Source organism: Poeciliopsis prolifica, unplaced genomic scaffold (genome assembly GCF_027474105.1).
Source record: "Poeciliopsis prolifica strain line A6 unplaced genomic scaffold, Auburn_PproV2 SCAFFOLD041, whole genome shotgun sequence".
In the NCBI taxonomy this organism is placed as follows: Eukaryota; Metazoa; Chordata; class Actinopteri; order Cyprinodontiformes; family Poeciliidae; genus Poeciliopsis; species Poeciliopsis prolifica.
Window position 1 is genome coordinate 554,751 of NW_026562416.1, and position 23,772 is coordinate 578,522.

Here is a 23,772-nt window from a genome sequence, read left to right on the forward strand (position 1 = left end):
GAAAATAAAAACGATCTGGAGACGCAACTGCTGCTGCTCATCTTCACGGGTTGACGAGCAGCAGCAGTTGCGTCCTTCTGGCAGGATTTGACCTCTGACCCCGCTCCTATTCCCGCCCACCTGGCGACCTCAGCAGTGTGAGCGTTATGCGCATGCGCCGCGGATCCCGTAGGAGCTCCTTCCTGCCAGATAGTGCTCCCTAACAACAGACAAAGCTTTCCTGCGTGGATTCCCGGGGAGAGAGTGGATCGAGGCGCTTCCGGATCCCCTTCCATGGTAAGGCCGGCCTGCGGGCTGCGGTGTCCGGGCAGAGGGCTGCCTGGGAGCCGGGGGCTGTTTGCTGCTCCGGGGTTCAGAAGCTGACACACAATACCTGGTGGGACAGACTAATCCCTGGAGCAGAAAACTTTCCCCGGAGCCTGGTTCCGTCGGAGCCTGGTTCTTGGTTCAGGAGCGTGGTTCTGCCTGGTTCCCCCGGAGCCTGGTTCTTGGTTCCGGAACCTGGTTCTGAATGAACCCAGGAATGAGTGTCGCTGACGGCGCAGCTTCATCCGACACAAAGGAAGTTAGCTTCAGCAGGCTAACGTCAGGACTTTGCGTTCCCGTTGCTGGGTGCAGACTAACTCCTGGTCTGTAGTGTTCCGGTCCAGATTCATGTTTCGGTCGGGTTTCCTCAGAGATGAGTTGCTTCCTTCCAGGAAGTAGCCGGTTCATGTACTCGGTGGGGTGTATTTCCTGGAGTCTAACAGCAGCAGCAGGATGTTTACCTGCGGCCAGGTAAACAGAGCCGGTTCCGGACTGAAACAGATAAGGGAAGAACCGGGTCCAGAACCTCCATCCCCGCTCAATACCTGAATCAGATTCCCTCACATCATCCAGGTCTGCGGAGACCCGGTTCCGATCCAGTCCAACACTCAGTCAGAAGCACCAACTGTGACCCACATCAGACTGGATCCGGACCGGTTCTGGTTCTTCTCTCTATCTACTGAGCTGAAAACACCTCCACTCCTCTCCTCAGTCCTCCATTAATGACTTCAGCTGGTTTATTCATTGTTTGTTTGGTTTTCTCAGATCCTCTGAAACACAGACATCAAAACATTTCTTCCATTTTTCTGAGCACAAATATCTGGAACCAGCAGAACCCGCCGCCACCCTTCATGGGCTTTGATTGCAGCTATTCAGAGACTGATCAGGGCCCAGTTACCCTGAAAACCAACTGGATGGTGGAGGGAGGCCACAGGGCTGGCACAGAGCAACCCAGACCGTCTGTCTGTTTGAATGTTTGATGGTTTGAATGTTTGCATCAGTCTGTCTCCATCCGTCCTGATCTGATTCTTGATCTCAAACAGGAAGTAGTTTTCTCTGAGGTCATTGCTGATGTGGTTCCTTCTGGGCGTTGGGGTTTGGAGGTCGGAGACGTTCTGCCTGTTCTTTTCCTGGTTCCAGGAGGTTCTGAAACCTGGAAGCATCAGCCCAGTTCTTCCCAGTCCTGGTCCAGTTCTGGTTCTGTTGAACTGGTTGCTTTGCTGTCTTGAACGCTGCTGAACTTTGTGAATCTTTTTTTGCTTGTTTTTTGCGCTCTGGCCTCCTTTCCTTGCTGTTGTGACAGTTTAGTGGTGCAGTTATCTAAAGCTTGTGTAAGTAGTTATTGGGGCTGAACGGACGGATTCACGCGGCACGTTTCTCTCCCAGAACGTGTTCGGCGAGGAGCTGGCCGACACGTCTGCCGGTTTTAAATTAGCTGTCTGACCCACTTTGGGCCTCTCGGCATTATGTCAGGCAGATAACGGCTGGGCGCCTCCAGCTGTGGCCGATGGACAAATCCAGGTTAGATCTTATCCGGCCAGGCGAGTGATGCTGCACCTGGGCTCATAATGCTGGGCGGAGATGTTTTCCCTGAATGTAGGTTAGGCCTCGTGTAAGGCGGCCCGCTCCCCTAATCCACAGATCACCACCATGATGGAGACGCTGGTCAACGCCAGGTCCACACGTGCCTCACCTGCAGGTCCCGTGCTGCGGATCAGAGCGAGGTGCTGCACTTCCTGTGGCGCCGGGTGGGGCGGGGGCGCTGGTGGGTATTTATGGGGCGGGAGGAGTGGAGCCGCCTCACAGCGCCGGTGTTTGTGTGAAGCAGGGTCCAGAGCGGCGGTCTGACTGCAGAGCGTAGCTGAACCCGGAGACGTGGCGGTGCGCCCCGCCGCAGAGATGGACGACCCGCAGGAGCAGCCGGTGAGTCGCAGCGCGGCTAACGCAGCGATAGCCTTCACATGGAGCTTTAATCTGAACACGTCTGGTTTTACTGTTTGGTGTTCAGCTTGAAATGCAGCCGGTGACACAAAGATTCATTCATGCTTTTATTCTGGAGATGTGATGAGACGATTTCCCATCTAAAGACGTAGAACTGGTTTAAAGTAGCTGGAAAACAATAAATAATCTGTTATTAATCTAACGAGCGTCACAATAAACGGTTTCTTTCCAACGCTGAAACTCGGCTTGTTTGGTTTGTTCAGGCGAAGAAGGCGAAGCTGGAGGCCGACGGGGAGCAGGAGTCAGAGCTCAGGTTGGATTATCATCATTTCTCCTCAGATTAGCAGATTAGCATTAATCTGTAACTCAGATGAAGGTTCTCTGCTCTCAGGAGTCTGAGTGCAGATGGGACTCCAGCTGCTGCTCTGGCTTCATCGGAGGAGGAAGGCTCCTTCTCTGCTCTGTCTGCGGCCCGGCTGGACCCAGGTGAGCAGAACCAGAACCTCCTTCCTTCCTGTTCTCCAGATGTTTTCTCTGAGCCTCCTGTCATTAGCATGTTGCTCCAGCGCGTAAAGACACCTGCATGTTTTTGTTGACCCTGCAGGTGAGCAGGATCAGCCGAGCGGCGCCAGAGGAGAATCGGACCGGCCGATCGGCGACACCGTCGACTCCTTCTCCCATCCAGGTACGGCCTCGGCGCTGAGGAAGCTCCTGTGTCAGGACCGGACTCACTCAGAACCTGTTCTGTCTTCCAGATGGTGACTCGGCCCAGTCCGACTACAGCCAGCAGGTCTACCAGGAGGCCAGGTGAGGTTCTGACAGAACCGACCGGTTCTGGGAGTTCATGCTAACATTTAGCAGTCACACCTTGGGGTTAGGAAGAATGAGTCTGCTGCTGTTTGTTTGGTCCTGTGATGCAGCAAAGGATTGTGGGATGTTAAACTGAAACAGTAGAGGTAGAGGTTATTGATCAGTTCATCCCGATATGATCAGTATAAATTTTGATCAGTCACATCTCTGCTCAGGTGGTTCTGGTCGAGTTCTGGTCGCAGCCGGGCCAGAGCGCCAGACTCGAGGGCCCCAGACTCGAGGGCCCCAAACTCGAGGGCCCCAGACTCGAGGGCCCCAGACTCGAGGGCCCCAGACTCGAGGGCCCCAGACTCGAGGGCGTCAGACTCGAGGGCCCCAAACTCGAGGGCGCCAGACTCGAGGGCGTCAGACTCGAGGGCGTCAGACTCGAGGGCCCCAGAATCGAGGGCCCCAGACTCCAGGGCCCCAGACTCGAGGGCGTCAGACTCGAGGGCGTCAGACTCGAGGGCCCCAGACTCGAGGGCGTCAGACTCGAGGGCCCCAGACTCGAGGGCGTCAGACTCGAGGGCGTCAGACTCGAGGGCGTCAGACTCGAGGGCGTCAGACTCGAGGGCGTCAGACTCGAGGGCCCCAGACTCGAGGGCCCCAGACTCGAGGGCGTCAGACTCGAGGGAGTCAGACTCGAGGGCGTCAGACTCGAGGGCCCCAGACTCGAGGGCGTCAGACTCGAGGGCCCCAGACTCGAGGGCCCCAGACTCCAGGGCGTCAGACTCGAGGGCCCCAAACTCGAGGGCCCCAGACTCGAGGGCATCAGACTCGAGGGCGTCAGACTCGAGGGCGTCAGACTCGAGGGCCCCAGACTCCAGGGCGTCAGACTCGAGGGCCCCAGACTCGAGGGCGTCAGACTCGAGGGCGTCAGACTCGAGGGCCCCAGACTCGAGGACGTCAGACTCGAGGGCCCCAGACTCGAGGGCCCCAGACTCGAGGGCCCCAGACTCGAGGGCGTCAGACTCGAGGGCCCCAGACTCCAGGGCCCCAGACTCCAGGGCCCCAGACTCCAGGGCGTCAGACTCGAGGGCGTCAGACTCGAGGGCGTCAGACTCGAGGGCCCCAGACTCCAGGGCCCCAGACTCGAGGGCGTCAGACTCGAGGGCGTCAGACTCGAGGGCGTCAGACTCGAGGGCCCCAGACTCCAGGGCCCCAGACTCGAGGGCCCCAGACTCGAGGGCCCCAGACTCGAGGGCGTCAGACTCGAGGGCGTCAGACTCGAGGGCCCCAGACTCGAGGGCCCCAGACTCGAGGGCCCCAGACTCGAGGGCCCCAGACTCGAGGGCGCCAGACTCGAGGGCCCCAGACTCCAGGGCCCCAGACTCCAGGGCGTCAGACTCGAGGGCCCCAGACTCGAGGGCCCCAGACTCCAGGGCCCCAGACTCGAGGGCGTCAGACTCGAGGGCGTCAGACTCCAGGGCCCCAGACTCGAGGGCCCCAGACTCCAGGGCCCCAGACTCGAGGGCGCCAGACTCGAGGGCCCCAGACTCCAGGGCCCCAGACTCGAGGGCCCCAGAATCGAGGGCCCCAGACTCGAGGGCCCCAGAATCGAGGGCCCCAGACTCCAGGGCCCCAGACTCCAGGGCCCCAGACTCGAGGGCCCCAGACTCCAGGGCCCCAGACTCGAGGGCGTCAGACTCGAGGGCGTCAGACTCGAGGGCCCCAGACTCGAGGGCGTCAGACTCGAGGGCGTCAGACTCGAGGGCGTCAGACTCGAGGGCCCCAGACTCCAGGGCCCCAGACTCCAGGGCCCAGACTCCAGGGCCCCAGACTCGAGGGCCCCAGACTCGAGGGCCCCAGACTCGAGGGTCCCAGACTCCAGGGCCCCAGACTCGAGGGCGTCAGACTCGAGGGCGTCAGACTCGAGGGCGTCAGACTCGAGGGCCCCAGACTCGAGGGTCCCAGACTCCAGGGCCCCAGACTCCAGGGCCCCAGACTCGAGGGCCCCAGACTCGAGGGCGTCAGACTCGAGGGCCCCAGACTCGAGGGTCCCAGACTCCAGGGCCCCAGACTCCAGGGCCCCAGACTCGAGGGCGTCAGACTCGAGGGCCCCAGACTCCAGGGCCCCAGACTCGAGGGCGCCAGACTCGAGGGCGTCAGACTCGAGGGCCCCAGACTCCAGGGCCCCAGACTCGAGGGCCCCAGACTCCAGGGCCCCAGACTCCAGGGCCCCAGACTCCAGGGCCCCAGACTCCAGGGCCCCAGACTCGAGGGCCCCAGACTCCAGGGCGTCAGACTCGAGGGCCCCAGACTCCAGGGCCCCAGACTCCAGGGCCCCAGACTCGAGGGCCCCAGACTCCAGGGCCCCAGACTCCAGGGCGTCAGACTCGAGGGCCCCAGACTCGAGGGCCCCAGAATCGAGGGCCCCAGACTCCAGGGCCCCAGACTCCAGGGCCCCAGACTCGAGGGCCCAGACTCCAGGGCCCCAGACTCCAGGGCCCCAGACTCCAGGGCCCCAGACTCCAGGGCCCAGAATCGAGGGCCCCAGACTCGAGGGCCCCAGACTCGAGGGCGCCCCCTTGAGGAGAAATGTGTAGTTTCACAGCTCCTGTCCAGGCTAGTTGCCATGGAAACCTCTCTCAGGTCCAGTTTGTCTCCTTCAGCCGGTTCTGACTGTGCTGTTCTCTGTGTTGCCATGGCGATGCTGCTCCAGCCCTGCAGTGACGTCCTTCAGCAGCCAGGTGGCGTTCCAGTCCGCCGTCTACTCCTCCTTCCCTCAGAGCGGTCAGACCTACGGCCTCCCGCCCTTCGGTTAGCTCCGCCCCTTTACCGCAGCGTCACTCTGCCTCTGCTGTGCTCTGACCCCGCCCCGCTGCGCCCCCTGCAGGTGCGCTGTGGCCAGGTGTGAAGACGGAGACAGGGCTGCCTGTGGCGCCCCCCGGTGGCCAGACAGGGTTCCTCAGCTTCAGCACAGGATACACCTCCACCCAGCCGGGCCAGCTGCACTACTCCTACCCCAGCCAAGGCGAGCTGCACACACACACACACACACACACACACACACACACAGACACACACACAGACACACACACACACACACACACACACACACACACACACACAGACACACACACAGACACACACACACACACACACACACACACACACACAGACACAGACACACACACACACAGACACAGACACACACACACACACAGGCTCTCTCCCTTTGATTTGTAACGATGCTGTTTCTGCCGTCAGCCTCCAGCTTCACCACGTCCAGCGTTTACTCCAGCATCCCCTCATCAACCACCGTCAGCAGCGCCACCACCGCCGCCACTGGACCACCGGTGAGGACAAAACAAGCTTCAGTCCAGAATCAGAATCCCTACAGAACATGGTTCTGGTTCTGTGGGACCAGAACCAGACATCCCATTAGAAAATGCTACTTCCAGTTAGCCTATCTGTCACAAAGCGAGTTAAAAATAAAATAAAGACTTAATAATTGATACCAAATGCCAGAGAAAATGTTTGCTAATGAGTCAAAGTTCATGTTGTCCAGATTATATTTCATTAAGAGTTAAATTAAACTTTGCATCTGAAAAACATTTTTCTAACGGAGACTCAAAGCAGCAAACAAACCAAACTTTCCTCTGGGTCAAAGGTCAATCATCGATTCATTCCAGGTTTCATCCACCAATCAGGGAACAGCATATTGATCATGTGATCAGTGTTATGGTGGGTTCTTTTCGATGTATTCCGTAACCAGGTTTTGGTGTCTGACCCGGTCCAGTCTCTCCAGTCAACCTCTTCCTCCTTCCTTCAGGAGTTCAGCAGCTACAGCTCACTGGGACAGAACCAGTTCTCCCAGTACTACCACCTTCCTCCCAACTACACGCCCACCGCACCGCCCTGCGCAGATGAGCACGGCCCCAGTACCGGTGCTGGTACCGGCGGGTATTCAGCGGTGAAGTCCGAAGAGGCCACCCCAGCCGGACCGCCCACAGGTGCTGGTTCTATTCATCTGGAGGTTTTGTAGTACTTCCTGACCCAGATGCTGCAGTCAGAACCATGGCTGTCTGGACCGGGCCGGATCAGGATCATCGATCTGTTCACTTGTTCTGCTGCAGATGCGTCACCACCTGAGAATCCGCCAGCAGGGGGCGCCAGAGATCAGGACGAGGTCGGCCACAGGAACTCTGTGGGAAAGTCCAAAGCCAAGGCCAAGAAGTCTGACGGCTCGCCGTCCGCCAGCAGTGACCTGGAGGTAAGCCCGACCCGCCCGCCCGCCGCGGCCCACCCGCCTGCCCGACCCGCCCGCCCGCCGCGGCTCGCACCTGCAGGAAGGGGGCAGAGCCTCATTGTTCAACTCTGCTGCTTCTAGCGCGTCTTCCTGTGGGACCTGGATGAGACCATCATCATCTTCCACTCTCTGCTCACCGGAACATATGCACAGAAGTTCGGCAAGGTGAGGTTCTGAACCGAATCCCTGGTTTCGGACCAGAACCAGAATTTGAACACGGTTCTGGTTGCTTAGGACCCGGCGACCATGCTGAACCTCGGCCTGCAGATGGAGGAGCTGATCTTCGAGCTGGCTGACACTCACCTGTTCTTCAACGACCTGGAGGTACAGTCCAATAGAACGTCAGATTACCAATCAGAACCTCAGATTACCAATCAGATTAGTTCTTGATGTAAACGATGTTTCTCCTGGTTTCCTCGAGGAATGTGATCAGGTCCATATCGAGGATGTGGCATCTGATGATAACGGCCAGGACCTGAGGTCGGTTCAGTCACTCACCCAGAAGCGTCGGCCCGGTTTCCCTCGTCTGAAGTCTCTCTGTGTTTTTCCTTCTCAGTAACTACAACTTCATGGCCGACGGCTTCAACGGTTCGAGCGGCGCCGGTGGAGCGGCGGGGGCCGCCACAGGGGTGCAGGGCGGGGTGGAGTGGATGCGGAAGCTGGCCTTCCGGTACCGGCGCCTAAAAGAGATCTACAGCAGCTACAAGGGAAACGTCGGGGGTGAGTTTGGACCGCAGAGCGGTTGGAGAGTTCATAAAACGCTGGAGACAAAACTCACCACCAAGAGTCTCAGAGCTCACAACGTCCTGACAGGAAGTCACTCAGGTTCAGAGAGGAAATGACAAACTGTGGTTGACCCGTTCCCAGTTGTGTTGACCCGTTCCCAGGTGTGTTGACCCGTTGCCAGTCTGACTCTGAACGTTTAGCCAGTTCGCGGCTCTGCAGGCCTGAGATGTTTGGTGAATAACTTTTATCGAGGGAAACATTCAGGGATTTTTCATCAGTCGATGTCACTCAGAGACTCTTCAGGATGTTTGTGAACCCGGGCCTGGAACCAGAATCTGGACCCTGTCGTCTCGCTGCAGGTCTCCTGAACCCCATAAAGAGGGAGCTGCTGCTGCGGCTGCAGTCTGAGATCGAGAGCGTCACAGAGTCGTGGCTCACCACCGCTCTCAAGTCCCTGCTGCTCATCCGGTCCAGGTCCGACCCGGATCCGCTCGACCCAGACCCGGTTCCGGTCTTCCCGTCCTCGCTCACGTTGTTTTCTGTTCTGCAGAGGGAAGTGCATGAACGTGTTGGTGACCACGACCCAGCTGGTCCCAGCGCTGGCCAAGGTTCTGCTGTACGGCCTGGGAGACGTCTTCCCCATCGAGAACATCTACAGCGCCACAAAGATCGGTGGGTATGACCCGGTCCAGACCCGGTCCACACCCGGTCCAGACCTGCCCAGCCTCACGGTCTCCTCTCCTCCCAGGGAAGGAAAGCTGCTTTGAGAGGATCGTCTCTCGCTTTGGGAAGAAGGTGACCTATGTGGTGATCGGAGACGGCCGAGACGAGGAGTTTGCAGCAAAACAGGTACGAGGTTCTGGAGACGTTCTGGGGACAATTTCCAGGTCCAGATGGTGATGGAAAAGGAACCAATTGTTTTTCATAAACCATTTGTCTCCCTCCAGCTGCTTTATTTAACCTTTGACCTCCAGTAAATCCATAGAAAACAGCAGCAGAACCTGCAGAACCTACAGAACCTGCAGAACCCACAGAACCTGCAGAACCTACAGAACCTGCAGAACCTACAGAACCTGCAGAACCCACAGAACCGCACATTCACATGAAACACATGGCAGTGATGGTGTGACTGGATTTCCTCCCTCTGCATCCACACCAACTACCTACAATATGATGTTGAACTGCAGCCCATGCATGTCGGACAGCTACTCAAATATTAATGCTGCCACAATGGCAGTGCTGTGTTGTATTAAACGAAGCCTCGACACATGAAGGAGTTAGCTAACGGAACGTCAAGGACGTCACCCAATGCATTTGGGTCATTTTGTTCCCGAGACAAAAAACAGCAAAAACTGATCATTCTGTCCAAAGCATGCAGAACAGCTGTATCCTCCAGGAGGCAGCTAGCAGCTAGCACACAGCGCTAACAGGAGGCCAGGATGTCATGTCTAAAACTAGCTTTGCTGTCACTGTAGCGCCATTAGCAGCTTAGCGCTTCGCTGTGCCTCGTTTCCATAGAGAAGGAAGTGACCCTCAATCAGACCAAGTCTTTCAGAAAATCCCTCCTGATATCCTGGAGGAGGTTCCTGAAACACTCAGGCCTCCAAAAGCGGACTTTCCCCTCTGGTGTGGGAACATCCCGAGAAAGCGACAGAACCAGAAGAGGCTCTGCGGCCTCTGAGCGTTAATCCACGCATTACTGAACGGTTCGACTCGCTGACCTGCATCCTCAGCACAACTGAACTTGGACTACAAAATCACCGCCAGGAACAAAGGGCGATTTGATTATCTGGAGGTCACGACCTTGTTCAGCGAGTGATGACGTCATAGACCAGAAAAGGTTGCAGGCAACAGAGAAACATGACCAGACTGACAAATATAACCCAGAATATTAAGAAATGTTTGCAGCACCAGCAGAGAACACAATGTTCACACTTAGACACTCAAAGTGCAAAAACAATATTTATGGGCTAAAACGGTGGATTTTGTATGATATGTTCCTTTTAATGGCGCCAGCTTACAGTGTAATTACCGGCACAGTTTCACTACTTCAACTATAATCCTGCCATAAACTTTACTATTGTCCTAGAAATTACTGCAGTAAACAATAGTATTCAATATAATAAAAATAATTAAATATATAAAATGTTAACTTCTTAAGAATATTTTATCCTGGAACTGGAAGATATTTTAATGAACAAACAAAACAACAATAATTGAAATGGATTTTCAGCATTGACAGGCAGGACATGCTAATGTCTGAGCTAACATGGCGTCTCCTCCTGCAGCACAACATGCCTTTCTGGAGGATCTCCACCCACGGCGACCTCGTCTCCCTCCACCAGGCGCTGGAGCTAGACTTTCTGTAGACGTCCTGCACCTGGCGGCCATGTTTGTGGGCGGAGTCTGAATGCGCCCCGCTCTCTGGCAGCTAAACTCACTGCCGCTCAGACTGACTCACGCTTCACTTCCCCCGTCTCCATCTGGACGTCTGCAGAGGACTTCCGGTTCTGGAGACATCGACCCCTTTGGTTCATTGTGTTTTAGTCTGGACCCAGAAAGTTCTGGTTCTGGACCGCTGTGCTCTGCGAACCGGTCCTGCATGCTCCGACCCGATCCAAACCGAGACGACGAACTCTTTAATCCCAAAGAACCGGAACAACAGCTGAAATCCCCGCGAAGGTCCGGATTCCCTCAATCAGAACATCACCATGCAAACCAGACCGGACCGAACCAGACGGGTTCGTCCTTCAGACGAACAGGAAGCGAAAGCGGAGCAAACGTTCTGATTGGGCCGCGAGGAATTTGGAGCCGGTGTGTTTGGTGACTCAGCGAATTTCTATCTGTGCCTTTCAGCGTCGCTCGTCTTTCAAAGTCTCATTTTTCTGTTTCCTGTTCTGAGTCTGTCCGTCTCTCTGTCCGTCTCTCTCTCTGTCCATCTCTCTGTCCGTCTCTCTCTCTGTCCGTCTCTCTGTCTGTCCGTCTCTCTCTGTCCGTCTCTCTCTCTGTCCGTCTCTCTCTCTGTCCGTCTCTCTCTGTCCGTCTCTCTGTGTCCGTCTCTCTCTCTGTCCGTCTCTCTCTCTGTCCGTCTCTCTCTCTGTCCGTCTCTCTCTGTCCGTCTCTCTGTCCGTCTCTCTCTCTGTCCGTCTCTCTCTCTGTCCATCTCTCTCTCTGTCCGTCTCTCTGTCCATCTCTCTGTCCGTCTCTCTCTCTGTCCGTCTCTCTCTGTCCGTCTCTCTGTGTCCGTCTCTCTCTCTGTCCGTCTCTCTCTCTGTCCGTCTCTCTCTGTCCGTCTCTCTGTGTCCGTCTCTCTCTCTGTCCGTCTCTCTCTCTGTCCGTCTCTCTCTCTGTCCGTCTCTCTCTGTCCGTCTCTCTCTCTGTCCGTCTCTCTCTCTGTCCGTCTCTCTCTCTGTCCATCTCTCTCTCTGTCCGTCTCTCTGTCCATCTCTCTGTCCGTCTCTCTCTCTGTCCGTCTCTCTCTGTCCGTCTCTCTGTGTCCGTCTCTCTCTCTGTCCGTCTCTCTCTCTGTCCGTCTCTCTCTGTCCGTCTCTCTCTGTCCGTCTCTCTCTCTGTCCGTCTCTCTCTCTGTCCGTCTCTCTCTCTGTCCGTCTCTCTCTGTCCGTCTCTCTCTCTGTCCGTCTCTCTCTCTGTCCGTCTCTCTCTCTGTCCGTCTCTCTCTCTGTCCGTCTCTCTGTCCATCTCTCTGTCCGTCTCTCTCTCTGTCCATCTCTCTGTCCGTCTCTCTCTGTGTCCATCTCTCTCTCTGTCCATCTCTCTCTGTGTCCGTCTCTCTCTCTGTCCGTCTCTCTCTCTGTCCATCTCTCTCTCTGTCCATCTCTCTGTCCGTCTCTCTCTCTGTCCATCTCTCTGTCCATCTCTCTCTCTGTCCATCTCTCTGTCCGTCTCTCTCTCTGTCCGTCTCTCTGTCCGGCGCCGACCCGAACGCGGCTCGGTTGAAGTCTCTCTGTATTTCGGTTCATCTCGCCAGACGCTCCAGGAGCGTCGCTCAGTTGCTGCGACAATCACGGCTCAAGTTACTGCTGCAAAACTGCAGCACGACTCGGCAGGAAATCACAACAGAACCTCCGGTTCTGGAGAACCTCCGGTTCTGGAGAACTTTGAGACACTCTGGTCAGAACCTGCAGGTTGAGAGGAAATCACCTGAAATCCATGGAAACCAGTTGGACCTCAGGCCCGGTTCATGCATCAGTTGAGAAGAAGCAGCGGTTCTGATGGACCTGCCGGTCCGTTTCCTCCTCAGCGTTTCTTTCTGTTCATCTCACTTCGGAGCCGAGCAAAACCGGGATGTGGTTCTGGAAACTCGGACCGCTCCGGTTCTGGAAACGTCCGGGACTGTAAATACATTTTAAACCTTTTGTGGCTCAAGTTTCTGATTTCTTCCTCATGCAGTTCATGGTGGTTCCGGTCCAAACTTCTGATCCAGGAGAGAAATTCACGCCTGGCGTGGATAAAAACCGTCCAACTGGTTTTATTGGTTCATTCTGGAGCAAAATACGGAACATAAAACCCAAAAACGGAGGCAAAATCTGGACCTGCATGTCCGCTCCAGATTTAGGTCCAGATTTAGATGTCTCAGTTGATCTAGGAAACTCCTGGAGAATCAATGAAAAGTGAAGAAAATGTAACAATTCCCACAGTTCCTGAACGCAGCACAGGTTCTGAAGAAATTTAGAGATTTCTACAAAAATCCTCAAACTGAATCATCAAAACCAGTCAGCCTGAATCGGAACGGTTGCTTGAGGTTCTACTGAGTCCAGGTGATGGTTCTGGTGGGTCGGACGTCCAGAACTCCCGGTTCTGATTCCTGCTGGCCCAGAGATTCTGAAGGATCCGTTTATCAGAAGAGATTAAATATTTGAATCTGGTTTATGAAACTTCTGTTTCAATCGGATCTGACTCCGATCCGTTTCTTATCCGTTTCCAGATTTTCTCTCCAATTTGGTTCTGATTTATTGAAGGAAATTCTCCTTTATGACTTACTATTTAAAGCTCAGTTAAATACTTCATTAATGGGTCAAAGGTCACCGGGACGGATGGTTTGCAATGAAAACATGGAACAGAATCAGATTATTAGTGCTGTGAATTTTGTCCTGTTTCCTGAAACATTTCATTCCAGCTGCCAGCAGGATCCAGACCGGAGTTTCCTCTGAGCCTGGATCAACATCAGCTCTGGATTATAATCCTAGAAAGAATATTTACATAATTACAACCAACAACTTCTAATCTCAAACAATCACGTGTTTCCATGGCAACACATGACCAGGTGACCTCAAGGAGAGAAAATGATTCAAACTATTAAACCAAACAAAAGCAAAACATTTCCTACATCAATCAGACAGGAAGTTGAGGATCGTCACCGGAGACACGATGATGCTCCAATTAACAGGCTTCTTCATTTTTACTGGTTTGTTGAAGCGTGACCTCTGACCCATGTAAACTCACTCGCACTGCAAACTCGCCTGATGCTAACACAAAGCTGAAGTAAAAATAAGTTTTCAGAAACCACTGAAATAAACACATTTTACACAAAAGAAAGATAATTATACATTTTCTCATTAAACACAACTTAAATCTTGTCCAAAACAAAATTAAACTGATATCACCATTGATATCAGTTTAATTTAGGATCCAAGATGGCGGCATTACGTTCCGCCATCTTGGATCCGACCGCATTTTCTCGTTTAGTTTTTCCAGCTCAACCAAACATTGTCTCAAACGACCACCAGAGGACGGCTGGGCCTGTGGACGAAAACTCGTCAATGAATTGAGTTGGTAAGGCGGGACGCCGTCTCCTCGTGACGTCACCAGCAGACGCTCTGAAGCGGACCAGACTGACAGCAGCAGCAACAGGAAGGGAACATGCATGACACGCAATACAGTCGTTAAAATAAGTATCAAAGTTAAGACAGTGAACAGTAACATGGAACTGAAATACATAAAACTTCCTCTTTCAAAGATAGTTTTTCAGTTGAAAACGATCTTTGCTGCCCGGCATCCAGCTGCCGAGATGCTGCAGGATTTTTGTTTTTCTACTTTCACACAGTTATGAAAACAGAAACAAGGCGTTTTTACACCTGGTATCATCGACACGATACCACCAGAAGACTTTAGATGTTCATGCAGAGCAGAGAGGAGGAAGCTGAAATGATCCGTCGATCATCACCTCAGATCTCTGGCAAACTAAATAATTGAGCTTCAAGTGTTGCCAGAACCGAACCGGAGTGTCATGAAAGCAGTTCGGTGGTGGAGACGATTATGAGAACGCTCCTCTTTCTTCAGTCAGAGGCTTCCTAATACTCACTGTAACACTGACCTCTACAGGAGATGCTTCCTGTCTGCACAACTCTGAAGAAAGTTGGTTTAATTTCCCTTTAGAGTAAATGTTGTAGATCAGGAGGTTTTGTCATGTTAACTCAAGTTCAGACATGACTGATGGAGCTGGATTCCACATGAAACCTGAGAACGGATCTCCTTCTCAGGTTTCACCTCCGGTTTGAAGTTCTGATTGGTTTAGTGTGTCGGCAGAGACAGGAAGAGACCAGAAGCATCAGAGTGAACCTCCTGCGGCCTGAAAGCCTCCAGTCTGACAGGTTGGATCAGGAGTGGGTGGAGTTTTTGCAGAAAGCTCACCTTTTGCAGTCTGTTGTTGTGATATTTCAGCTGCTGCGATGGCGGAGCTCAGGCCTCGTTTGTCTGTTGAGGAGCTTCCAGACGCCTGGCCTCCTTCCCCCGGTGAGGAGAGTCCAGACCAAGAGTCTTCCTCCCCTATTGGATGGAGTTTTATTAAGAGTTGCATGAGCAAACCCAAGAGCATTTGGTCATTTTTCCTCGACATGCTGGGTCTCGCATTGTTTGTTCTGGACATTGTTTTGGACTTCAAGACTCTGGTGACGTTTGGCGTGAACAGGGAGTACGGGCACCTGGCTGTCCTGCTGGTTCTGCTCGTAGGCTCGGCCGTGCTCACACACACTTTCAGCTGGCTCTGGTACAAGGATGACGAGTTTTCCATGATGACCAACCTGGAGAGGATCCTGTATCCCAACCTTGGATTTCTGCACATCTTCCATTTAGGAATCTACATCAGGTGGGTCCGATGGCAGCAGGACTGAGTTCCTGGGTCTTTCAGTCCAAAGCGGTTTTGTGCTTTCAGACAGAAATGTGTCAAGTTTCTGTCCTCACCTCAGTGTCTCCGTTCCAGGCATGCCGCCGTGGCAGCAGCTTCAATGGAAAACGTGCGCTTTCAGTCCGAGGAGCTGACCAAGATAATAAAGTACCGTAAACACGACCAGAGGATTCTGGGGATCTTTGAGGCGTACTCGGAGAGCGCTCCGCAGGTGGTCCTCATGCTCAGCATCGCCCTGAGTGACGATGGCTGGACACCGACTGTCCTCACAGGTCCAGATCCTCCTCAGGGCTTCGGGCCTTGAAGATGTTTCACTCATTTATTGTTCAAATTATTTCACTGAGCCACATTTCTAAAGCAATATCTGACTTTTATTGAATAGTTTTCAGTAAATGTTGTTACTTTTGTCAGTCTCATTTTTTCACTGACCTTCTTGCTCTGATGCCTACAGATTCTTGACTGCTGGGTTTTCGGTGTTATTAGCTTCATCTCCTTTCTGAACGTTTTCGTCTCTGTTTGTCCTCAGTGCGTAAGATCCTGGTCTCATTTGTGAGCATCATCTTCTCTGAGGCCAAGTACTACAAGTCAGTGGTCTCCTGCCTCGGTGACACCGACCCGTTCTGGTGCTGCTCTTGTGCGACGGTGATGCGCCTGGCGCTCTTCTTCCTCTGGCAGCTGCTCCTGGTGTTGAGTCGCCTGGTGGCCCTCGCCCTCTTCGCCTCCGTGGAGCCCTGCTACATCTTCACCCACTTCGTCTGCTCCTGGCTGCTGCTGTTCCTGGTTGCCTCCTACATGGAGACGGAGCAAGAAGACTCAGTGTTCAGGAAGTCTGTCGGTGAGAGCTGGCTGTTCCGAGGGACTGTGGCCCTCATCTGGTACTTCAGCTGGTTCAGTGGCGTGATGAAGAGGAGGACCAGCAAACTGATGCTGTTCTACCACCTCTATGTGCTGCTGGACATCTGCGTCCTCTGTGGGCTGTGGTACTGGGGCATTAGCTCAAATCCGCTCCACTTGGAGATCTCATCTTTGCACATTGCAGTCTTTGCCACAAGTGTGCCTGTTCTTTATTTCATTGGCTTGTTTTGGAAGGGGATTTATTTTTATGGCCTCCATCCAGATGTGGAGGGACAGAAGCTGGAAGAAGACAAGAAGAAGAAAGAGAAAGAAGAGAATGAGACGGATAAAATGTGTTTCTTCAAACAGTCAGCTAAGTGGACAGTTGTGAAGAAACAAAAAGAATTCTTCTCCTCTATGAAAATCATCTTCTATCTTTTCTATCTGCTGCCCGGTTTTAGTAAATGTTTTCAAAACCTTGAGCCTGATTCCAGCGAAGCGTCTCGGAGCAACAGGAGGATGGAGGAACTGGCCAAGAGTTTCTACATGAGACCATCTGAGGACTCTCAGCAGGATTTCCACTGCAGGCGACTGATGAGAGGAAAGTTCACTTCTGACTCACGATGCAACTCTGGTGATGACCTCTGACCTGACGCTTCATAGCCACATAAAACCAGTTCCACAGTGGGCCGTCTCCCAGCAGCAGAACATTTCCAGAACCTGCTGCTGGTCCAGAACCTGCTGCTGGTCCAGAACCTGGAAATGTTCTGCTGCTGGTCCAGAACCTCCCGCTGGTCCAGAACCTGCTGCTGGTCCAGAACCTCCTGCTGGTCCAGAACCTGCTGCTGGTCCAGAACCTGCTGCTGGTCCAGAACCTCCTGCTGGTCCAGAACCTGCTGCTGGTCCAGAACCTCCTGCTGGTCCAGAACCTGCTGCTGGTCCAGAACCTCCTGCTGGTCCAGAACCTCCTGCTGGTCCAGAACCTGCTGCTGGTCCAGAACCTGCTGCTGGAGTTCTGACCAGAACCAGGAGGATCGGCACCACCTGGTTCTTCAGTTCTTCACTCAGAGACTTTAAACTGTTTCTAACTTATGAATCACTGAACGGATTAAAGATCTTTAGCTGCTGCTGGATCAACCTGCTGGTTCTGGTTCTGATGCAGGAAAGAATAAACCTCCAGAAAACTGAAAAACAGCTGAAACACTGAGTTAATTTAAATCCAGACTAAAACCAGCTGATTAGAGAAGATTTTGAAACATAATAAATGAAACATTTAACGAAGCCATTTGATTAAATGTTACTGTGTTTTATGACTTTGTATTTTTATGATGTAAAGCACTTTGAACTGCCTTAAATGTGCCATACAAATAAAGTTTGATTGATTGATTGATTGATTGATTGATTGATTATTGCTTTAGTCTCTGAGAAATCCTGAATATTTTTATTTCAGACGGTCCAACCTGAACTGTGTTCATCCGTCTGCAGGATTCTCTCACATCAGCATTTAGAATCAACCTCTTCGTAACCGACTGTCATTAAATGGCTTTATGAATAAAAGTGATAATTATCACCACTCTGCTGGATAACTGGCCTCCATGAAGGATTCATGCCTGGAAGCTGCTGCACATTTCACTGACCTTTGGATGTTGAACAGGTTTTCAGAAAGGATCCATGATTAGTTGCAGCAAACTTTAATTCATAAATATTTATTAGATTAAAAAAACAATCCAATAAAAATAGTGGCGGCTGAGTAGTTTTTATAAATTTAAACAAGGTATTGTCACACAGCTGTGACCATGTTGTTTATACTGCAATGCATTCTGGGTAAATGACATGTGCTGTCATTCATCTTTACTGATCTTTACTTTCTGGCGGTAAAGAAGCACAGAGTTGGTTGAAATCAGTGGGAATCCCAATGAAGATGATGAGAAATAAACTCCTGTTGGTCAACAACTGACAGAAAATTGAATGTTTATTTATACAATTGTTTTTCTTTTATTGACTTCTGTATAAAAAGTTAAAAAATAATTAAAAAACATTTTCTTAATCCAATAATGTTGTGTTGCAGTTTGGTTATCGATTAATAACTCTTCCAGTAGAAATTTGCATTCATGTTTAGATTAAAATGATTCTAATTGATTCAGATCAGATTATTCAATGAAAACAACACAGATTTTAAACTTTTATTAATTCTCATTCTGCGGATCAAAGATGGCGGCTCTGCTGCTGACAGGGGGCTTCAGCGCCCCCGGTGGCAGTTCCGCACTCTCCATGCCGGTTCTGACTTGTGTTTTATTTTGAAAGGGATTCCAGGAAGAACCACAGAGTTGGGGTCCAGAACACCAGGACCGGGTTCTGACCTGGGTTCTCCAGGTCCTGTTGGTTCTCCAGATTCTGTTTCTGCTGATTTTCCAGGTTCTGGTTCTGTTGGTTCTCCAGGTTCTGTTGGTTCTTCAGGATCTGTTGGTTCTCTGGGTTCTGTTGGTTCTTCTGGTTCTGTTGGTTCTTTTTCTGTTGGTTCTCCAGGTTCTGTTGGTTCTCCAGGTTCTGTTGGTTCTCTAGGTTCTGTTGGTTCTTCTGGTTCTGTTGGTTCTCCAGGTTCTGTTGGTTCTTCTGTTTCTGTTGGTTCTCCAAGTTCTGTTGGTTCTCCTGGTTCTGTTGGTTCTTCTGGTTCTGTTGGTTCTTCTGGTTCTGTTGGTTCTCCAGGTTCTGTTGGTTCTGCAGGTTCTGTTGGTTCTTCAGGTTCTGTGGGTTCTTCTGGTTCTGTTGGTTCTCCAGGTTCTGTTGGTTCTGCAGGTTCTGGTTCTGTTGCTTCTCCAGGTTCTGTTGGTTCTGCATGTTCAGGTTCTGTTGGTTCTAAAGGTTCTGTTGGTTCTCCAGGTTCTGCAGGTTCAGTTGGTTCTTCAGGTTCTGTGGGTTCTTCTGGTTCTGTTGGTTCTCCAGGTTCTGTTGGTTCTGCAGATTCTGGTTCTGTTGGTTCTCCAGGTTCTGTTGGTTCTGCAGGTTCTGCAGGTTCAAGTTCTGTTGGTTCTCCAGGTTCTGTTGGTTCTCCAGGTTCTGTTGGTTCTCCAGGTTCTGTTGGTTCTCCTGGTCCTGTTGGTTCTCCTGGTTCTGTTGGTTCTAGTGGTTCTAGTTCTGTTGGTTCTCCAGGTTCTGTTGGTTCTTCAGGTTCTGTTGGTTCTCCAGGTTCTGTTGGTTCTTCTGGTTCTGTTGGTTCTCCTGGTTCTTTTGGTTCTCCGGGTTCCGGTTCTGTTGATTCTCCAGGTTCTGTTGGTTCTGCAGGTTCTGTTGGTTCTGCAGGTTCTGGTTCTGTTGGTTCTCCAGGTTCTGTTGGTTCTCCATGTTCAGTTGGTTCTTCACGTTCTGTGGGTTCTTCTGGTACTGTTGGTTCTCCTGGTCCTGTTGGTTCTGCAGGTTCTGTTGGTTCTCCAGGTTCTGTTGGTTCTCCAGGTTCTGTTGATTCTCCTGGTTCTCCAGGTTCTGTTGGTTCTCCATGTTCAGTTGGTTCTTCAGGTTCTGTGGGTTCTTCTGGTTCTGTTGGTTCTCCTGGTCCTGTTGGTTCTGCAGGTTCTGTTGGTTCTCCAGGTTGTGTTGGTTCTCCAGGTTCTGTTGATTCTCCTGGTTCTTCAGGTTCTGTTGGTTGTCCAGGTTCTGTTGGTTCTTCTGGTTCTGTTGGTTCTCCAGGTTCTGTTGGTTCTCCAGGTTCTGTTGGTTCTTCTGGTTCTGTTGGTTCTTCTGGTTCTGTTGGTTCTCCAGGTTCTGTTGGTTCTGCAGGTTCTGTTGGTTCTTCAGGTTCTGTGGGTTCTTCTGGTTCTGTTGGTTCTCCAGGTTCTGTTGGTTCTGCAGGTTCTGGTTCTGTTGCTTCTCCAGGTTCTGTTGGTTCTGCATGTTCAGGTTCTGTTGGTTCTGCAGGTTCTGTTGGTTCTCCAGGTTCTGCAGGTTCAGTTGGTTCTTCAGGTTCTGTGGGTTCTTCTGGTTCTGTTGGTTCTCCAGGTTCTGTTGGTTCTGCAGATTCTGGTTCTGTTGGTTCTCCAGGTTCTGTTGGTTCTGCAGGTTCTGCAGGTTCAAGTTCTGTTGGTTCTCCAGATTCTGTTGGTTCTCCAGGTTCTGTTGGTTCTTCTGTTTCTGTTGGTTCTCCAGGTTCTGTTGGTTCTCCAGGTTCTGTTGGTTCTCCTGGTCCTGTTGGTTCTCCTGGTTCTGTTGGTTCTAGTGGTTCTAGTTCTGTTGGTTCTCCAGGTTCTGTTGGTTCTTCAGGTTCTGTTGGTTCTCCAGGTTCTGTTGGTTCTTCTGGTTCTGTTGGTTCTCCTGGTTCTTTTGGTTCTCCGGGTTCCGGTTCTGTTGATTCTCCAGGTTCTGTTGGTTCTGCAGGTTCTGTTGGTTCTGCAGGTTCTGGTTCTGTTGGTTCTCCAGGTTCTGTTGGTTCTCCATGTTCAGTTGGTTCTTCACGTTCTGTGGGTTCTTCTGGTACTGTTGGTTCTCCTGGTCCTGTTGGTTCTGCAGGTTCTGTTGGTTCTCCAGGTTCTGTTGGTTCTCCAGGTTCTGTTGATTCTCCTGGTTCTCCAGGTTCTGTTGGTTCTCCATGTTCAGTTGGTTCTTCAGGTTCTGTGGGTTCTTCTGGTTCTGTTGCTTCTCCTGGTCCTGTTGGTTCTGCAGGTTCTGTTGGTTCTCCAGGTTGTGTTGGTTCTCCAGTTTCTGTTGGTTCTCCTGGTTCTCCTGGTCCTGTTGATTCTCCTGGTTCTTCAGGTTCTGTTGGTTCTCCAGGTTCTGTTGGTTCTCCAGGTTCTGTTGGTTCTTCTGGTTCTGTTGGTTCTCCTGGTTCTTTTGGTTCTCCGGGTTCCGGTTCTGTTGATTCTCCAGGTTCTGTTGGTTCTGCAGGTTCTGGTTCTGTTGGTTCTCCAGGTTCTGTTGGTTCTCCATGTTCAGTTGGTTCTTCAGGTTCTGTGGGTTCTTCTGGTTCTGTTGGTTCTCCAGGTTCTTTTGGTTCTGCAGGTTCAGGTTCTGTTGGCTCTCCAGGTTCTGTTGGTTCTTCAGGTTCTGTTGGTTCTCCGGGTTCTGTTGGTTCTCCAGGTTCTGTTGATTCTCCAGGTTCTGTGGGTTCTTCTGGTTCTGTTGGTTCAGCTGGTTCTTTTGGTTCTTCTGGTTCTGTTGGTTCTTCTGGTTCTGTTGGTTCTCCTGGTTCTGTTGGTTCTGCAGGTTCTGTTGGTTCTCCAGGTTCTGTTGGTTCTCCAGGTTCTGTTGGTTCTCCAGGTTCTGTTGATTCTCCTGGTTCTTCAGGTTCTGTTGGTTGTCCAGGTTCTGTTGGTTCTTCTGGTTCTGTTGGTTCAGCTGGTTCTTTTGGTTCTTCTGGTTCTGTTGGTTCTGCAGGTTCTTCTGGTTCTGTTGGTTCTCCAGGTTCTGTTGGTTCTTCTGGTTCTGTTGGTTCTGCAGGTTCTGGTTCTGTTGGTTCTCCTGGTTCTGTTGGTTCTTCTGGCTCTGTTGGTTCTCCAGGTTGTGTTTGTTCTCTGGGTTCTGGTTCTGTTGGTTCTGCAGGTTCTGGTTCTGTTGGTTCTCCTGGTTCTATTGGTTCTCCAGGTTCTGTTGATTTTTCTGGTTCTGTTGGTTCTCCAGGTTCTGTTGGTTCTCCAGGTTCTGTTGGTTCTTCTGGTTCTGTTGGTTCTCCAGGTTCTGGTTCTGTTGGTTCTCCATGTTCTGTTGGTTCTCCAGGTTCTGTTGGTTCTCCAGGTTCTTTTGGTTCTGCAGGTTCTGTTGGTTCTCCAGGTTCTGTTGGTTCTTCTGGTTCTTTTGGTTCTTCTGGTTCTGTTGGTTCTCCAGGTTGTGTTGGTTCTCTGGGTTCTGGTTCTGCTGGTTCTGGTTCTGTTAGTTCTCCTGGTTCTATTGGTTCTGTTGATTTTCCTGGTTCTGTTGGTTCGCCAGGTTCTGTTGGTTCCCCAGGTTCTGTCGGTTCTCCAGGTTCTGTTGGTTCTCCAGGTTCTGTTGGTTCTCCAGGTTCTGTTGGTTCTGTTGGTTCTCCAGGTTCTGTTGGTTCTCCGGGTTCTGTTGGTTCTCCTGGTTCTGTTGGTTCTTCTGGTTCTGTTGGTTCTGCAGGTTCTGTTGGTTCTCCAGGTTCTGTTGGTTTTCCAGGTCCTGTTGGTTCTGCAGGTTCTGTTGGTTCTTCTGGTTCTGTTGGTTCTCCAGGTTCTGTTGGTTCTCCAGGTTCTGTTGGTTCTTCTGGTTCTGTTGGTTCTGCAGGTTCTTCTGGTTCTGTTGGCTCTCCAGGTTCTGTTGGTTCTTCTGGTTCTGTTGGTTCTGCAGGTTCTGGTTCTGTTGGTTCTCCTGGTTCTATTGGTTCTCCAGGTTCTGTTGATTCTCCTGGTTCTGTTGGTTCTTCTGGCTCTGTTGGTTCTCCAGGTTCTGTTGATTCTCCTGGTTCTGTTGGTTCTGCAGGTTCTTCTGGTTCTGTTGGCTCTCCAGGTTCTGTTGGTTCTTCTGGTTCTGTTGGTTCTGCAGGTTCTGGTTCTGTTGGTTCTCCTGGTTCTATTGGTTCTCCAGGTTCTGTTGATTCTCCTGGTTCTGTTGGTTCTTCTGGCTCTGTTGGTTCTCCAGGTTGTGTTTGTTCTCTGGGTTCTGGTTCTGCAGGTTCTGGTTCTGTTGGTTCTCCTGGTTCTATTGGTTCTCCAGGTTCTGTTGATTTTTCTGGTTCTGTTGGTTCTCCAGGTTCTGTTGGTTCTCCAGGTTCTGTTGGTTCTCCAGGTTCTGTTGGTTCTTGTGGTTCTGCTGGTTCTCCAGGTTCTGGTTCTGTTGTTTCTCCAGGTTCTGTTGGTTCTCCAGGTTCTGTTGGTTCTCCAGGTTCTGTTGGTTCTGCAGGTTCTGTTGGTTCTCCAGGTTCTGTTGGTTCTTCTGGTTCTTTTGGTTCTTCTGGTTCTGTTGGTTCTCCAGGTTGTGTTGGTTCTCTGGGTTCTGGTTCTGCTGGTTCTGCAGGTTCTGGTTCTGTTAGTTCTCCTGGTTCTATTGGTTCTGTTGATTTTCCTGGTTCTGTTGGTTCTCCAGGTTCTGTTGGTTCTCCAGGTTCTGTTGGTTCTCCAGGTTCTGTTGGTTCCCCAGGTTCTGTCGGTTCTCCAGGTTCTGTTGGTTCTCCAGGTTCTGTTGGTTCTCCGGGTTCTGTTGGTTCTCCTGGTTCTGTTGGTTCTTCTGGTTCTGTTGGTTCTGCAGGTTCTGTTGGTTCTCCAGGTTCTGTTGGTTCTCCAGGTTCTGTTGGTTCTCCAGGTTCTGTTGGTTCTTCTGGTTCTGTTGGTTCTGCAGGTTCCGTTGGTTCTCCAGGTTTTGTTGGTTCTTCTGGTTCTGTTGGTTCTGCAGGTTCTTCTGGTTCTGTTGGCTCTCCAGGTTCTGTTGGTTCTTCTGGTTCTGTTGGTTCTGCAGGTTCTGGTTCTGTTGGTTCTATTGGTTCTCCAGGTTCTGTTGATTCTCCTGGTTCTGTTGGTTCTTCTGGCTCTGTTGGTTCTCCAGGTTGTGTTTGTTCTCTGGGTTCTGGTTCTGTTGGTTCTGCAGGTTCTGGTTCTGTTGGTTCTCCTGGTTCTATTGGTTCTCCAGGTTCTGTTGATTCTCCTGGTTCTGTTGGTTCTGCAGGTTCTGGTTCTGTTGGTTCTCCTGGTTCTATTGGTTCTCCAGGTTCTGTTGATTCTCCTGGTTCTGTTGGTTCTTCTGGCTCTGTTGGTTCTCCAGGTTGTGTTTGTTCTCTGGGTTC

General features: G+C 51.7%; 2 protein-coding genes and 1 pseudogene across 4 annotated transcripts; all 3 read left to right on the forward strand.

The window, feature by feature from the left end:
- The first annotated feature begins 84 nt into the window (after positions 1 to 84).
- On the forward strand, positions 85 to 13,497 carry eya3 (EYA transcriptional coactivator and phosphatase 3). Of its 3 annotated transcripts, none has more exons than XM_055054971.1 (19): positions 85 to 276; positions 2,132 to 2,229; positions 2,511 to 2,560; positions 2,639 to 2,733; positions 2,852 to 2,932; positions 3,003 to 3,054; positions 5,759 to 5,856; positions 5,933 to 6,070; positions 6,307 to 6,395; positions 6,872 to 7,052; positions 7,176 to 7,312; positions 7,430 to 7,513; positions 7,583 to 7,672; positions 7,770 to 7,828; positions 7,905 to 8,068; positions 8,434 to 8,548; positions 8,625 to 8,746; positions 8,823 to 8,923; positions 13,212 to 13,497. In XM_055054971.1, the coding sequence occupies exons 2-19, from the start codon at positions 2,206 to 2,208 to the stop codon at positions 13,296 to 13,298; spliced, it is 1,767 nt and encodes a 588-aa protein (XP_054910946.1). In that variant the 5' UTR covers positions 85 to 276; positions 2,132 to 2,205; the 3' UTR covers positions 13,299 to 13,497. The 3 variants fall into 3 exon arrangements, with proteins under 3 accessions (XP_054910946.1, XP_054910945.1, XP_054910947.1); XM_055054970.1 differs by having other exon boundaries at positions 2,135 to 2,229; positions 13,212 to 13,496; XM_055054972.1 differs by lacking the exon at positions 13,212 to 13,497 and adding an exon at positions 10,363 to 12,450 and having other exon boundaries at positions 87 to 276; positions 2,135 to 2,229.
- A 620-nt stretch (positions 13,498 to 14,117) lies between these two features.
- On the forward strand, positions 14,118 to 17,429 carry LOC129375729 (XK-related protein 8-like; annotated as a pseudogene).
- Positions 17,430 to 18,263: 834 nt separating this feature from the next.
- On the forward strand, positions 18,264 to 23,025 carry LOC129375667 (collagen alpha-2(I) chain-like). The gene is made up of 4 exons (XM_055054906.1): positions 18,264 to 18,309; positions 19,311 to 19,921; positions 21,806 to 22,254; positions 23,010 to 23,025. The coding sequence occupies exons 1-4, from the start codon at positions 18,264 to 18,266 to the stop codon at positions 23,023 to 23,025; spliced, it is 1,122 nt and encodes a 373-aa protein (XP_054910881.1).
- The last annotated feature ends 747 nt before the right edge of the window (positions 23,026 to 23,772 follow it).